Source organism: Rhinolophus sinicus, linkage group LG16 (genome assembly GCF_036562045.2).
Source record: "Rhinolophus sinicus isolate RSC01 linkage group LG16, ASM3656204v1, whole genome shotgun sequence".
NCBI classification, from domain to species: domain Eukaryota; kingdom Metazoa; phylum Chordata; class Mammalia; order Chiroptera; family Rhinolophidae; genus Rhinolophus; species Rhinolophus sinicus.
The window spans coordinates 33,370,202-33,386,849 of NC_133765.1; the positions used below are offsets into that span (position 1 = coordinate 33,370,202).

The window sequence follows — 16,648 nt, forward strand, 5'->3', positions numbered from 1 at the left end:
TGTTTTTATTATTTTCAGATGAAGCATTTCAATCACAATGAAAGGTACAAAAAAGAACACTGTACACTGGACCAAGACCATGCAGATTAGAACTTTTGTCATATTTACCCCACATTTCTTTTTAGTTTTATTGAGGGATAACTTATATACAGTATAAATTTTTGCGTACAGTTTCTGATATCCAGGTTTTTCTCATGCATCAATGTACAGTTTTTTTGGTGTACAGTTTTATGAGTTTTAAGAAACACATACAGTCATGTGATCCCAACCACAATCAAGGCATAGAACAATATTACCACTCCCAAAAGTTCCCTCATGCCCCGTAATAGTCCCTCCCGCCATCCCAGCCCTTGACAACACTGATCTATTTTCTATCCCTATGGTTTTCCCTTTTCCAGAGTGTCACATCAATGGAAGCATAGAGTATGCAGCCCTTTGAGCCTGACTTCTTTCACTTAGCTTAATGCCTTTGAGATTCATCCATCTTGCATGTATGAGTATCAACAATCCATTCCTTTGATGATGATGATGATGATTGTAAAAAAAACATATAACATTAAATTTGCCATCTTAATCATTTTTTAAGTGTACAATTCAGTACTGTTAAGTGTTTTCACATTGTTGTGCAACAGATGTCTAAAACTTTTTCATCTTACAACACTGAAACTCTGTAGCCACTAAACACTAATTCCACCTTCACCTTCCCCCCAGCCCTTGGTAACCACCTTTCTACTTTCTATTTCTTTAATTTTGACTACCTTAGCTACTTTATATGAGTGGAATCATACAATACTTGTCCTTTTGTGACTGGCTAGTTACACTTAACATAATGTCCTCAGAGGTCATCCAGGTGATAGCAGGTAACAGGATTTCCTTATTATTTAAGGCCACATGACACTCCATTGTAGGTATATATCACATTTTCTTTATCCTTTCATCCGTGGATAGACATTTGGGTGGCTTCCACCTCTTAGCTATTGTGAATAATGTTGCTATGTACATGGGTGTGCAAATATCTCTTTGAAACCCTGCTTTGAATTCCTTTGGACATATACCAGAAGTAGGATTGCTGGATCAAATGTAATCTATTTAAAATTTTTTTAGGAACCTCCATACTGTTTTCCATAATGGCTGCACTATTTTACATTCCCACCAACAATGTACAAGAGTTCCAACTTTTCCACATCCAACATTTGTGATTTTCTCTTCTTTTGATAGTAGCATCCTGACAGGTGTGAGGTAATTCTCACTGTGGTTTTGATTTGAGTTTCCCTAATGATTAGTGATGTAGAGCATCTTTTCTTGTGCTTATTGGCCATTTGTATGTCGTCTTTGAAGAAATGTCTATTCAAGTCCTTTGCCAATTTTTAATCAGCATTTTGTTATTGCTGAGTTGTAGGAGCTCCTTATATATTCTGGATATTAATCCCTTATCAGATATATGATTTGCAGTCATTTTCTCCTATCCCATAGGTTGCCTTTTCACTGTTGAATGTTTCTTTTGATATACAGAAGTTTTTTAGTTTGATGTAGTCCCATTTGTCTATTTTTCCTTTTGTTGCCTGTGCTTTTGGTGTCATAGTCAAGAAATCATTACCAAATCCAATGTTCAAGCTTTTCTCTGATGTTTTCTTCTAGGAACGTAATAGTTTTAGGCCTTGCATTTAGGTATTTAACCCATTTGAGTTAATTTTTTTATATAGTGTCAGGTAAGGGTCTAACTTCAGTCTTTTGCATGTGGATATCCAGTTTCCAACCATTTGTTGAAGAGATTGTCCTTTCCTCATTGTGTAGTCTTGGCACCCGTGTTAAAAATCAGTTGGCCGTATATGCAAGAGTTTATTTCAATCCACTCCTTTTTATTGCTGACAAGTTTTCCATGATGGATATGTGACAATTTCTTCTTTGCCAGTTGAAGTAATTTGAGATTTTCCAGTTTTTGGCAATTACAAATAAGACAGTTTTTAAACATTCACATACAGGTTTTGTGTGAGCATGCATTTTCATTGCTCTTGGGTGCATACCTAGGAGTGAGATTTCTGAGTTGTGTGGTGGGTGGATGTTTAATTTTACAAGAAACTGCCCAACTTTTTCCAAGGTGACTGTACATTTTGCATTCCCACCAAGAATGTATAAGATTTCCAGTTGTTCCACATGCTTGTGAAAACTTGGTATGTTCTGTTTTGTTTTCATTTTCATTTTTAGCTATTCTAATAAGTGTGTTGGTATCTCATTGTGGGTTTATGAGTTGGCTTTTAATAAATTTTATCATCGTGTAATAGCATATTTACCTTGCATTTTAACTTTGGGATGCCTAAAGCATTTGTTAAATGAGGAAATGAATTCTTCATTTTTCTGTAGACAAAGAGCCTCAAAAAAATGGAAGTGAGCTCACCTCTTGGTACCACCGAGGGCCCCTGCTCTGCCCGCCCCCCCCACTTCTATTTCTGTTTCTGTGTCGTAAACATGTTTTCATCATTGTCCTCAGGACCTGAAGGTCGTTCCGCTTTCATTCACCCCTTCCTGGCAGCATGTTAGTAAATTCTTCTTGTGGCCTGAACCTGCTTCATTTTGCCCTGTCATGAGGTCAGGCATTTCTGCTACAGCTTGTTTCAAAGCATATATCTTTGGTTAAACCCAAATATGTTGGAAAGAGTGTGGAGACCAGAGAAAAGCAAATACAAGATTGGATAAGCCTATGTCAGAAGTATCAACCTCACATTGCTGAAGCATGTTTTCCATGCCCAAAATAAGAACCGTCTGACAAGAATGTGAGTAGTTATGAAGACAATGAAAAATTGGAATGTCTTGAAAACTTCAGAGTTATTGTGGTCATAGTCATGAAAACTTTGGGTGGAACAAACCCTAATTCCAAGACCCCAGAATCTCTGATCTATATTACTGTCAATGTATTGTGGGGGGGGGGGGGGAAGATGGCCTAATGAGAAAAGATGAAGTTTCTCTAGGTCTGTTTGGACAAAGACTCAAATTGATACCTGTTTTTTTATGGAGGTCATTTGTGAATTCTTTAAAACAAATAATGAAAGTCCCTCCAACCTGAATTCAGCCACAGGTTCTCCCTCAGAGGGTAGCTGCTTACTATAATGGGATAATAAAACATCAGTCATATTTTAATTTCTGTCCCCTCCCCATGTGAATCAGCCTAAAAGTTTCTTCTTCAAATGTTCTCTGCAAAGCATAAGAAGCTGGTAATTGTAACAGTTTTGGCAAAGAGGAAGGAAGGAAGGAGAGTGACTCTTCACTCTATTGTGCATATATTACTTTTCAAATAAAAACTAATTTTTAAATTTAATAACCACAACAATAAAACACATTTAAAAAACATATGTTCCCTCTTTTAATCATATCATTCCTAAGGTCCATTAGGGGCAGCACTTGGAAAATAGAGCAAAATTCCTTCCCTCCTGCCAGCCTTGCCTAATGTCTACTGCTTAAACTAGACTCGAAAGCAAATTATAAAACTTACGAACATTTTTCAAGTCTAAAAAAAAATTAGAGTCCAGCAAATACTAAAAAAAATTAGACTCCAGAAGTCTTCTACAATTGTACTATAAGGAGTGTTTACTTTGAGGAATTAGTGAAAATACATCACTGTTCTTAAAAAAATTTTTTTAAGGGATGGCACAGAGGGGGAGACCACTTGGCTGCCAAGGTAACTTCTGTTTGGTCACTTGTCACCGTGATTTGGAGGCTGGCCCTCAGTTTTGACATTTCAGAAACAATCTTTCCAGATCAGCCCAAGATTACTGGATCACCAAGGAGGCAGACTTGCATAAATTTTGGAGCAAGATCAATGTGAGTTAATCCAGTTCCATCTCTTAGTAGCAAGTTACCTAATCTCTCTGATAAAATCCATCATGCTGATATTTCCAATTAAACTAAAAACTACAGGGGTTTTACTTAACCACATTGATCTTACATATGTATTTCTTTTCTCCCGCACCATAAAGATTGCTTCTCAACAACTCCAACATAAATTTATTTTGTGCTTTGTGCTAAAAGGCACACTTAGCATAGTGCTGAGTCTCCGAATAACATTACTAATACTGTCACCAAACACATGATTATTAAAAAAACAGGTCCAGATATTTTCTAGCTGCATACTTTCATATAATCCCTCTGTTTTTAGCATGTTACCTCACCTCCACCCTTTTCTCTAACTGCTATCTCTGAACCTAGAGCTTCTCTGTTTCAAGGCCTCCAAAAAATAAATCAAGGCCCCCCCGATCTTCTGAGGGGGTTGCAGCAAGGAGTACAGGAGGGGAACCTGGGGTTCACAGTTCCTAGTACATACATACAATTAACCTGTTTTCAGGCCCACCTCTCACCCCAGGTACCTGGGACCTTTGATTCCTGAGCCTTTCTGGGCTTCAGCAGCTCCAACTGGCTTGCTCCTCACTGGCATCTCGTTCTGCAAGATCAAATGTTTCTCCACTCAAAAAATAAAAACAAAAAAGAATAAAAAGCAAAAGAGAAAAAATAATGTTTCTCCACTCAGTTAAATCATCCATCCATCCACTTTCTATCTTCCAAAACGGATTTGCCATCTCTCATGAGCAGTCATCTTCTCTCCCGTTCTCTGTGGGCTTAGACCTTTTGGATTCCTTTTCTGTCATTTCAGCAGTATTTCAGGAGACAGCGGTGATAACTGCATGGGTTCCATCTACCATGTTTCTGTATGGGTCATGTAAACATCTTCTGTATCAGGCATAGATAGGGTATATGATCAGGCATAGATAGGGTGAAATGATTAAAAGCACACATTCTGGAGCCACGGTGGTGAGAATCAAACCCCTAGTTCTGACACTTGCTAGCTGTGTAAGTTCAGGCATGATTTCTGTGCTCAGACTCTCCATTTATAAAGTGGGGATAATAGGGGTACCTATCACAAAATTGTGTGTGTGTGTGTGTGGCATAGCGCTGGGCACTTATTAAGCATCCCAAAAGCTAAAAAGTGTTATCAAAGAACGGGTTCAGGGTTCCTTAATTGCAAAGGACAAAATGATGTTGATTAATTCTGCCTAAAAGTAAAGGAGAACATTCTCCTGTCATCGTGCCTTGATGTTAACTGTATTTCTGAATCTTGCAGTTTCACTTTTTCCCTGCAGGTGGCAGCCTTCATCACCAAAACTTCGTTCCTCGCGCGGCTGACCCTAAGGGGGAAAACCTATCTTTATTCTTTCATTAGCTCTAGCGTTCACTCAACAAATATTTACTGAGCACCTACTGTCTGCCAAGGGTCAGGAAACAGCAGTGGTCAAACACATGCCGTCATTGCTTTCTCAGAACTTAATAGTTTGCAACAGCTCTGGAACTGAGTTCAGAGGTGAGAGAACCCCCCCTCATCCCCCAAAAAGACCTTCCATGTGAAAGTACTTGAATGAGGCACAAGCCCTACCTAACTGGAATCCTTACTCAGAAATAGAATGCCCTCTTTAGCAAAAATGATGCTGTAAAGGACATTAGTTAATACCAATAATTTTTCAGGCCTGCTTGCACTTAAAAGGCTTTCGTAAGCACCACCCTCAGAGAAAAGTGTTGGGAGGCTAAGGGGCATTGAGATAGTCACCAATGCAGAAAGGGGGTGTTGGAGTCGGTGGACAGAAGGATTTAGGAATTATAGGCCAGAGATAACTCTCAAAATGTCCCCCCAATTTTTAAGCCAAACATCTCCTTTAGAAAAAATATTACCTAAACTTTGGAAACAGGCCAAAAGAGGGCAGCAGAGTTCTTTCTATGTCGTCTAGGACATACTTGAACAAGCCCACCCAAGGATTAATTTTCTAGCAGGAGTAGACAAACTTTTTCTGTAAAGGTCCGGTTAGTAAATATTTTAGGCTTTCAGGTTATATGTTCTCTGTCAACTACTCAACTCCGTCATCTTAGTACTCTCATTGTAGAACAAAAGCAGCCTTACACAATATGTAAACATATGGGTGTGGCTGTGTGTAATAAAATTATTACAAACAAACGCAAGCAGCAGGGCCAGATTTGGCCCACTGGCTATATGTGTAGGCCACGGAATGTATTAGGTTGGTGTAAAAGTAATTGCGGTTTTTGCAATTATTTTTAACCTTTTAAACCACAATTACTTTTCACCAACCTAGTATCTTTGTTTGCCTAGGTATTTACTGTTGATTAAAGGCTTAGGTTTTTGTCTGGTAGAGTTTCAAGTTATTTCTCTTGTACAAAAAAAAGAACCCAGAAGCTTACAGCTTTTAATACTCTTCGAAGATTAACCAGTTTTATATCTAAGTTTCCTACGTCTTCAAATATCTACTTCCTCAAAATGCTCTCTGAATCAGCTTTCCCGTCTTACTGTTTCCTCTTTGACAAGTTGAATAAATTTTTGACATGTGTTCATTCTCTATTTGAATGAGTCAGGTATTAACTTTTGACATTGTTTGTTATACTTTCGTTGTTCCCTAGAAATTAGCAGTAAAACCAGTTAACTAAGAGCTTTGTGTTGTCATGGAGGGTAGCAAAGAAAGAAGGAACTTAGGAACAGCATTTCACTATGTTGTCTAACTCAGAGTAGAGAAGCCCTTGTATGGGAGACAGAGTTTTTGTGCCTTTGGCAAGGAATAAAAAAAAGCCCATATAATTTCCCCCCAAATTCCCTTCCCCTCAGCCCAAATAAAGCATAATTCTTTATATTTCCAAAAATGGACTATGTGAGGAATCATTCTAGTCCAATTTCTCCATATCCTTAGTAATATTTGTTACTTTATTTTTTTAATTATTTTATAGTGACCATAATAATGTGAGGTGGTATCTTTTGTGATTTTGATTTGCATTTCCCTAATGATTAGTGATGTTGAGCATCTTTTCTTGTGCTTATTGGCCATTTGTATATCTCCTTTGGAGAAATGTCTAGTCAAGTTCTTTACCCTTTTTTTTTAATCCCTTTGTTGTTGTTATTGTTGTTAAGTTGTAGGAGTTCTTTATATATTCTGGATATTACACCCTTATGAAATATATCATTTACATATATTTTCTCCTAGTCCCTGGGTTGGTTGCCTTTTCACTCTGTTGATTGTTTTAAATTTTGATGTAATCCAATTTATCTATTTTTTCTTTTGTTGCCTGTACTTTTAGTCAGATCCAAGAAATCACTGCCAAATCCAATGTCATGAAGCTTTTCCCCTATTTTTTTTCCTAAGAATTTTATAATTTTAGCTCTCATGTATAGGTTTTGATCCATTTTGATGAACTTTTAACTTTTACTGTAATCAAACTGATTAAATTTTTCCTTAACAATTAGTGCATTTCATATATTATTGAAGCCATCATTTTTTATCTCAATTCTTTGTTTTCTTTTGCAAGTTTTAACAATTTGCTTTCACCCCCTAAAACTTACTCTTTTATATGGTGTGAGTTGGGGATTTAGTTAAATTTTTTCCAGAGGAATAACCTGTCTTCTCACACCATTTAAAAATATCTTCTTCCCACTAATCTGAACTATCACCTCAACTTCTTCTCAAGTTTTCATATATACATGAGTCTCTTCTCCCTGTTAATATCTGCCTACATGAGCCTTCCAAAACTCATTTCCCTTTCATATCTGTCTGGTCTGTTCACTAAGATCACAGTTCTAGCTCTTAAAAATCCGTCTTCATCCAGTTTAGTCAGTCAACCAGTCTTTTTAAATTTGTTTTTCACTTTTCCACTGGGTCTGTTCTGGTCGCATGACAGAAGCATATTTTGAAAAACAACCTCATTTCCCCCTCATTTCCTGAGCAAACTTGTTTCCCAGAAACAAAGTCTTCTTGGCATATCTGCATTAACTGCCTTCTTTTGGGTTTTCATTAGCTTTCTCTACCTCAACCCACAAAGAAACATATCTCCTATATAATAAAAGCCCTGCCCTTTCCAATTGGTTTCATTAATAAAATATACCCCTATTCTACGGGCAAGATCAGAGCCTGGATTCCCCAAATCCAAAGCCATGATCAAGGCTTATACAATTAATGAATCAGAGCCCACATGGGATCTCAGTAGTCAGGCGAGCCTGACCAGCATGTGACAAGCCAAAAGGAGTAGAGAGATCAGCCCCCCCGCAAGTCTTGCTCAGGGTCCTGAGTGAAGCTCAGAACCACCTGTGGAAGAACAGATTTGGGGCTGCTAACTTTGTGGCATCCGCCCACAACCTGTGTTCGCACTATAAAAAAGCTACAATCTCACAAACAAGAGCTCTGTCAAATATGTATGATTTAGTTGCCTTTCCTGTGTAAAGTCCAGCCTAAAGCTTTGCTGAAAGACATGTTGTGAGAAGCAAAAACCTTCTGTCCACCAGAGCTGAAATGTTGGTAAGCTAAAGCTCTACCGTCTTTAACGTAAGTGTCCCTGGGACAGAAAGATTTTTTCCCCAATCACCTAACCCCTGCTCCAGCAGTCTGCTGAGGTCAAAACTGCTCACACGGGCTAGGTCGAGGCCTGCCCCAGAGGCCCTTGTACTCAGGCCTCTGCCAGTTAAAATCCTGCTGCATAACTGGAGGTGGCCCAAACTGCCCAGGTCAAGAATCCACTTGACTCCCAATTACCTTTAAGCCCAGAGCCCTGACTGCCTCAGAAACTTGATCTCCATGTGTTATTTTAGCCCCAAATGTCAGCCCTCATGCTCGCCTCTCAAAGTTTTCCGAAGACAAAATGAACATGTTGGGGGTTTATGGGGTGATAATTAATTACACCCTTCTTGGCTTTTCTAAGTTCTAAATCCACTGAGAAGTAGATGTATGAATCAGGCAGCCAGAGGTCAGAAGTATCAACTATTGATGAGGCCGAGAGGAGAACACGGCTTCATCGTGTACTCAGTCCTCTGTGGATCACGTTGATTCACCCCTGTCACAGGCTGGGTCACTGCAAGCCTCCTCCAGAGGGACAGGCTCCTCATCGTGGAGGAGGAAACAGGTGTAGCCAAAGGTCAAGCCACAGCAAGAAAGAAAGAAGAGAAAGGGACTGGGCAACACGCTCAGCATCTTTTCCCAAACCCACCAAATTACTCATCTCATGAAAGAGGTCAGAAGTTTTCCCTCAGTAGTTTTTCTGCTAAGGAGTAAAAGTTCCCGCTCTTCTATGTAAATAAGCAGAAGATAAGTTCCCTGCTAACAGCTGCCTTTGGTTTGTGGTCTTCTTCTTGTCTCAATAGTTGTAGCCATGGTACCTAGATCACAAGATGTGTTTGTCAGGATTCACTGCATCGCAAGCCAAACTCAAAGCAACTCAAGCAAAACGGAATTAATATGAGTTCGGGGACTGATCCTTCTTCAGGTAAAGCTGGATTCAGGGCTTTGATCAATGTCACGAGGCCTGTTTCTTACCATCTCTAGGCTCTGCTTCTCTCTGCTTTGCCTTCATTCTCAGCCTGGCGCTTCCCAAGAGGTGGCATGGATGGCTGCTGTAAGCTGCTCCAAGCTTGCATTCTACCAGCTTAAAAACCTGAATGAGAATTTCTCCTTAATGTTATCAGAAAAATCCCATAATGGAGTTTCACATGCCTAGCTTGGGTCATGTGCCTTCTCTCTGGACTAATTACTGTCACCAAGAGAATGCAGTGCTCTGATTGATCAGACCTGGGTTGTGTGTTCACCTCTGGTCCAGTTCCACTCAATCTGCATGAGCCAACGGGGTGTTGGCTTATTTATTCCTCCAAAAAAAATCAAAATACTATTATCAGAGAATAGGGGAGATGGATTCTAGGTGGGAAAACATGACCATCACACATGATGCAAAGCAAGATGAGTTCAATGGAAAAAATAGCTTCTCCAACACAGGACATGGTCATACCAGACCCCAAAATAAATAATATTACAAAGAAAAAAAAAAAAGAATAGCTTACGGCCAGTTCCTTCAAAGGGGCTTTGCAGGACAGGCACCTAGTTTCTGAATACCTCTCCAGTTCAGCTCAGCTCCACCCATTAACTTCCTATGGAATGAATATTTTACTTGCCCCCTTTCCTGAGCTGTGAAAATAAGTTACTTGTTCTATGTGATCTCTAAGTTTCTTTTATTCGATAGCATTCACTTATTGGGTATTTATTTAGCACCTAATATTTACCAGGCATTGTTCTAGACACTTGAGATAAAATAGTGAATCAAATAGACAAAAATCCTACTCTTGTGGAACTGACATTTTAGTTAGGGAGGAACCAAACAATAAACAAAATAAATAAGTCCTATGTGCTATGAAGAAAAACGCAGACGAGACTCTTGGGTGGTCGTGTGTTTAAATAGGTGGTCAGAGCAGATGATACAGGTAAAGCACATGGTAAGTGTTCAATCTATGGTGTCTATTGTTCTCACTCTCATTACTATTATTATTGCTATTATTTTATTTGTTATTATTTTATTATTACTAGCATATTAAAAGCACTTGATGGCCTCCCCCTTGGTGTCTCCAGCATTAAGTATCCTCTGCAATAGGTCCTAAACTATTTTTTTAATTAACATTTTTGCTGCGACATTTGTCTATAGTTGAATGATATTTCCATGGCTCTGAGTGTAGCATTCGACTTTACCCCACGAGCCTAGCGTTGTTCTATTAATAGAAAGGAAGTTTAGGAAAGCAAATGTGCATTTTTCTATATTTCTGTGTTTTTCTTTTTTTAAATTAAAGTTTATTGGGGTGACAATTGTTAGTAAAGATACATAGATTTGAGGTGTACAATTCTGTAATACATCATCTATATCTCACATTATGTGTTCACCACCCAGAGTCAGTTCTCCTTCCATCACCATACATTTGACCCTGTTTACCCTCTTCTAGAAACCCCCTCCTGTGTCTTCCAAGACTGAATGTCAATACGAAATTTTTATACTTTAAAGTAATCAGTTAATAAAATACATCACCTTAACTGTATTTACTTAAAAATATAAATATTGTAATTATTTTCCCTGGATTTTTGACATGTTGGGGAACAAAGTTGAAATCAACACAGTGAAAAGGTTAACACGAAATTCACATACCACAACATTCTCCTTTGTCAAGTTTACAGTTCAGTGTTTTTTAGTATATTTATAAGGTTGTAGAACATCATCACTAATTGCAGAACATTTTCAGCATCCCAAAAAGAAACCTCACACCCATTAGAAACCACTTCCCATTCCCTCTTTCCCCACAGCCTCTGGAAATCTTACTAATCTGCTCTCTGTCTCTGTGAGTTTGCCTATTCTGGACATTTTATATAAATAGCATCATACACTATGTAGTCTTCTGGGACTGGTTTCTTTAATGTAGCATCATGTTTTCAAGGTTCATCCATGTTGAGGCATGTATCTATCAGTACTTCATTCCTTTTTATGACCTAATAATTCCTAAACTATTTTCCTAGCCCCGTTTCTCATGATTCCCCATTCAAACCGTAAGGTTGAGTGGCACTACTTGTTCTTTTCCAATCACACTCTGCATTCGTTGAGTTTCCATTTCTTCCTCTTGGAGTGGCTATACCCCCTCCTCAGACCTCTGTCTGTCCATTCAGGCTTCTCACAAATGCCACATCTTCATGAGGTGCCTTGTGTTCTCTGGCCCCAGTGGGTCCCATTCTCCTCCCCACACTCCTCCTTTATTTCAACCTATGATGCTTATTTTCTCTATACAATTACTTAATTTTAACCTTCCTACTACACTGCGATGGCCACCAACTGTTTTTTTGGTGTGTTTTTTTATCATTAGCCAAAAGCCTCAGACATAACAAATGCTCACCAGATATTTATTCACTTGCATGACATTGGCTCTAAAATGGGAGTGCTTTTGTCCCTTAGGGTAACTACGTTTGGCAATATCTGGAGACATTATTGGTTGTCCCATCTAAGAGGCGAGGCGTGCTGCTGGAATCTAGTGGGTAAGGCCAGGATGCTGCTAAGCCCTTTCCAATGCACAGGACAGCCCCCACAACAAGGAATTATCTGGCCCCAACAAGGAATTAATAGTGCCAAAGTTGAGAAAACTTGCCATAAATGCATTAGTGCTCCGTTTGAATAAGTTAGCAAAAAATCAGTTGAGATCAGTGAATCAGTCTGGCAGAACACCTCACTAGGGAATTCTTGCCTTTCTTTTCTTTTTTTGGAGCTGGGGTGACTGCAGTGCAAAGCTCTTTCCTAATGCCACAGAGGTGCCCTTGGAGCACAGATGGTATTTTCACCACTTGTTCGCCTCTCAGAGTGACAACTGACCTCTCAGGAATCCTTGAAGTGCTAAGAATGTAACTCTGTTAAGGAAGAAAACTAGTAGGGCTTTTTAAGTCTAGTAAAATGTCAAGAGTGAATTGTGCTGGAGGAGGGCAAGGAAAGGTTTTGTTTTGTTTTGTTTTGTTTTTTTAAACTACCATCTCCTGGCTTCCCCGCGATGGTGAAACTTTTCAGAGCTGGCTCTGGAATAAATGATTCAAGGGAACCTGAGGCCCTATCTCCTCTCCTTTCCAAAAAGTGCAAAGGAGCTTTGAGAAAGGATTCTGTTCACATTGTGCTTCAGTGAGCAACTCATTTGCAGGAAACTCAAGGCACCCATATCATTTAACTGTGAAAACAGCAGACCCATCAGAGCAGAGGTTACCCACTTCTGAGTTACAGCTTATGTTCCTGCTCATCTCATCCGACCAGTTCTTGTGAGTGACACAGACATTTGTAATACAGACCCTGAAAATGAAAGGCAGGGGCAGTCTGAAGGAGTTTGACGAGACAAGGAATAGGGGCTGAAATGCTATTTTAAAAAGTTTGTCCTTGGGGTAGAATTACCTGACAGCCTGGCTGGGATTTGGTAGTGGTGTGTGTGCTTGAAAGAACAACCTTTAGCACAGCTGGCTTAGACATAAATGCCAAGTAGAGGATCTGTGAGGCTCCACCCCTTCTTCTGGGCGCTCTCCAATTCTTGTGGGCCATAAAAAATAGCAAGGTGTGATTGCATGCTTGGGATCGCTATATATTTATCCAGTAAATGAACTTTTTTTGGTCTACATATTTGACAAAATGCCACTCACTATGTGAAGTGATTTATTCAGTCCAATTTTGATGAAAACCCATAAGGACAGAAACATATAGAGTACTTAGCACACTGTGAACCACAAAAGTGTTTAATGATACAGTAATTAGGATAATGGAATAATGTGCTTTGAGTGGATGGATGGCAGGACTTTAGATGTATTAAGAAAGGTATAAAAATAATCATTTATTTAAAGCATGAGATGGGAATTCCCAGAGAAACTACAGTTCTGTCAAAAGTGAACTGGAAAAGGACCAATGCTTTTGGGTGATACATATTTATGTTTCAATAAAATTAAAAATTCCAAATTTTATCACTTGCCTCAAATCGCAGTTTTCTCTTATTTGTGAACCCCATTGAATCATTCCTTTATTCAGCAAACATTTTTATATTATTTATAGTTCCAATTCAATTTTTCCTTCTTCAACAAATATTTACAAACTGCCCTACTGTGTGCCAGGCATTGCATTAGATTCTAATAATACAATGGCAAATGATCCTTGCTCTTGGGGAACTTAGGAAGTAGTGAAATATTCATGCATTCTTTCATTCATTCACTATTTATTTACTGTGTGCCCATTGCTTCTCGGCCTTTTGGCTAAGATCAAGTATTTACTGTGTGCCCATATGTTCTGGAGCAAACAAAGAGCACAGGACCTGCAGATAACGGAATTACATTCTAGGGGGTAGAAGGAAGAGCAAGAGCAAAGGCCCCGAGGCAGCTGTGAGCATGGCTAGAGCCCAGTTAGTGAAAGGGACATGATACCAAATGGGGTCAAGACATACGCAAACGGTAGGTTATATACAGCACCACCAGGCATGGCATGTAATCTGAATGTACATTAATACACACCTACAAATATATCACACACATTTGGTGAGCTAATTTTCCCATTAGATTACAAACTCCCCATTAAATTTAGTTATTATTCAACCTAAATAATTTCAGAAGAAGGAGGCTTATAATAATAAAAATCTGGATGTCTTTGTAATATCTTTGTTAGGGGTGGGCTGAGAGCTTTTAAAAAAAGTGGGGGAGCTCTCTTTCTTGCCAAGGGCTGTCCTTTTGACCAGAAGAGGTGGCAGCTGTGGAAGGAGAGAGGAAAAGGTGTAATCTTTGTGAATCTTTGGTACTGCATGACTCTCTGGGCACCCAAACCAGCAGCTGGGAGACCTGCTTAGTCAGGTGGATTCTACAGAAAATTAAGATTTGGGGCCTGGAATTTTTTTATTCTCAGTTTGGCAGAATCATCTACGAAGTCTGAAACACTTCTGTGTGACATATCTGCAGTGATCTGTGCCATTATCTCCATCACTACCCCTTTTTCACCTCCCAGTCTGATAGGGACATATAAGTTTTTCGAATTTTCCTAAATATTGTGCAAAAAAGTTCTTTCCTGATTGCTGCCCCTAAACCCTTCCAATACATAAATTCTGGAGGTGTCACTAGATTTGTGTACTTCAGTTTCTTAATATATACATTACAGAATAATATTACATGACCTGACCATAGTTGCTTTCAGGTTTTACTTAAAGGATGGTAGCACTATTTAAAAGAACAGCCTTTAAAAGGTATGGTTAAAACGGGAGAAAAGTTTCAAACAGCTAACCTTAATTCTCAGTAACTTAAGTCCCGCGTCTGGGGAATCCTCTGACGTCCAGGATGCTAGGTAGTGAAGAAACTACAACTCCCAGAAGACATCGCGCTCACACTCTCTCCGCAAGCTCGACCTCGGAGACTGACTGCAAGGGGCACCGAGCCCGAGGGGCGGGGCTTTGGGATAAGGCGCGAGCAGTGGGCGTGACCGGAGGCGTGGCCATGAAGGGGGCGGTGCTGCCGGCGCGGCCCGGAACACGCTAGTGGAGCGGAAGATGGCGGCGGCAGCGGTAGCTGCAGTCGGGACCCTAACCGGGCTGAAGCGGAGGAGCCGTCGGCTTTGACCTCGCTCTGGCTCCGGTGCGCGCGGCGGAGCGTGTGCGAGGCCCCGCGCGTCGGGCAGGGGCGGCGGCGGCGAGTGCACGCCGCCCTGAGGAGCGCCCCGGCGGCGGCGCTGCTGCGGCTGAGGAGAGAGCCGGCTCCGGGCCTCCGCGTCCTCCTGCTCTCCGGGCCCCCCGCCTCCTCGGGGGGGCGGCGGCGGCGATGTTCTCAGTCCTCTCGTACGGGCGGCTGGTGGCCCGCGCCGTGCTCGGCGGCCTTTCGCAGACCGACCCCAGGGCCGGCGGCGGCGGCAGCGGCGGCGACTACGGGCTGGTGACGGCCGGCTGCGGCTTCGGCAAGGACTTCCGTAAGGGCCTCCTCAAGAAGGGTGCGTGCTACGGGGACGACGCGTGTTTCGTGGCCCGGCACCGCTCCGCGGATGTACTCGGTGAGTCCCCGGCCTGGTCCCCCCACCCCAGCCCTGCATCCGCTTCCCGGGGACTTCCCAGCTCCGGGCTTCCCCCCTTTCTCCCGGCGGGGAGTGGAGTCCGAGAGCCCGTAGTAGCTCGCAAGTAGGGAGCGCTTACTATGTCCCAGGCGTCGTGCCAAGCGCTCCGAGGTGTGTTTTCCGCTTGACCAACCCCCGTTTTAGAGAAGAGGAAACTGAGGCGCAGAGAGGTTGAACCACGTGCTCAAGGTCACACCACCTGAGAATGTGACCAGTTTGTTTGAGTTCAGAGCCGCACTCTTAGTCACTGGGTTGTACCAACCCCGGACGACCTCGTCCCTTCCCCCAGGCGACACCTGCAGGCTCCTAACCCCCTCTTGCTCGCTCCCTCCCCCCTTCTCTGCGTGTCTCGGGAATCCCTGCTTTTTCGCGTGCTCCTGTCGCCACAACCCGGCCATGGACTGCGGGATCCCGAGCAGACAGACCAGACGCATTCTTTCGCCGCCTCGATTGTGACCATCCTTTTCCCGAGTCTCAGTCTCGCAGTGGGGACTGATGACCTGGTAAAAAAACACTCGCAGTGCATTATCCCAAACTGATCTTGCCCACTTGAGGTCACCTGGGATGGAAGAGTCTCCTTGACCCAAAATAGAATGGTCAAACTCTCTTCTAGACTGCAGCCTAGAAAGCCTTGAGAATTGGTTAAAGCCATTCAGGCCACAGGTGCTTCTGAAGGCCTATTCCGGTTAACACCTTTGGGGGTGGGAGACTTCGATGAGAGCTTGCAGAAGGGGGTCAATATAATTCAGAAACTTTACCATAATGTACGTCTTTGGAGACAATGTATAGGCCATAGAATCGTATGCCGTTAAATCTCTCTTACTATAAATAAAGCGCTTTGAAATTGAAGGACATGCTGTCATTGAACTTGGGTTCAAATGTCACTTTGGTTTCACTTCTCAGATGAGATTGAGTTTTTGATTACTTTAAATTTCACGTGCTGAAGCAAAGTTTGGCATCGGAACAAATGGTCCTGTAACTTTTTATGACAATAATTGGTTTTTAATTTGACCTGAGAATAACTGCATATTATTTTTGCTTGTACTACATGTAGTGTTTATGAACATGGAACTAAAAAGATTGTTCTCAGTTTAATTTATGAATGATCCCGTTACCTGGGTTGAAAAAGTCATTTAATGTTTAGGCAACACTCTTGACGTTAACTTTAAAAGAGCGAGAAAGCGACACAGACTCCTTAGAAGGTTGAGCTTGCAGATTGAAATCC

At 41.2% G+C, this 16,648-nt stretch overlaps 1 protein-coding gene across 1 annotated transcript in view; it reads left to right on the forward strand.

Annotated features, from left to right (window-relative positions):
• The first annotated feature begins 14,842 nt into the window (after positions 1 to 14,842).
• The window catches only part of PPTC7 (protein phosphatase targeting COQ7), a 35,014-nt gene continuing 33,208 nt past the window's right edge, over positions 14,843 to 16,648 (forward strand). Inside the window, exon 1 of the mRNA XM_019734081.2 lies at positions 14,843 to 15,363. Within this exon, the coding sequence (XP_019589640.1) occupies positions 15,138 to 15,363 (226 nt within the window). The 5' untranslated portion in view covers positions 14,843 to 15,137. The remainder of the gene's footprint in view (positions 15,364 to 16,648) is intronic.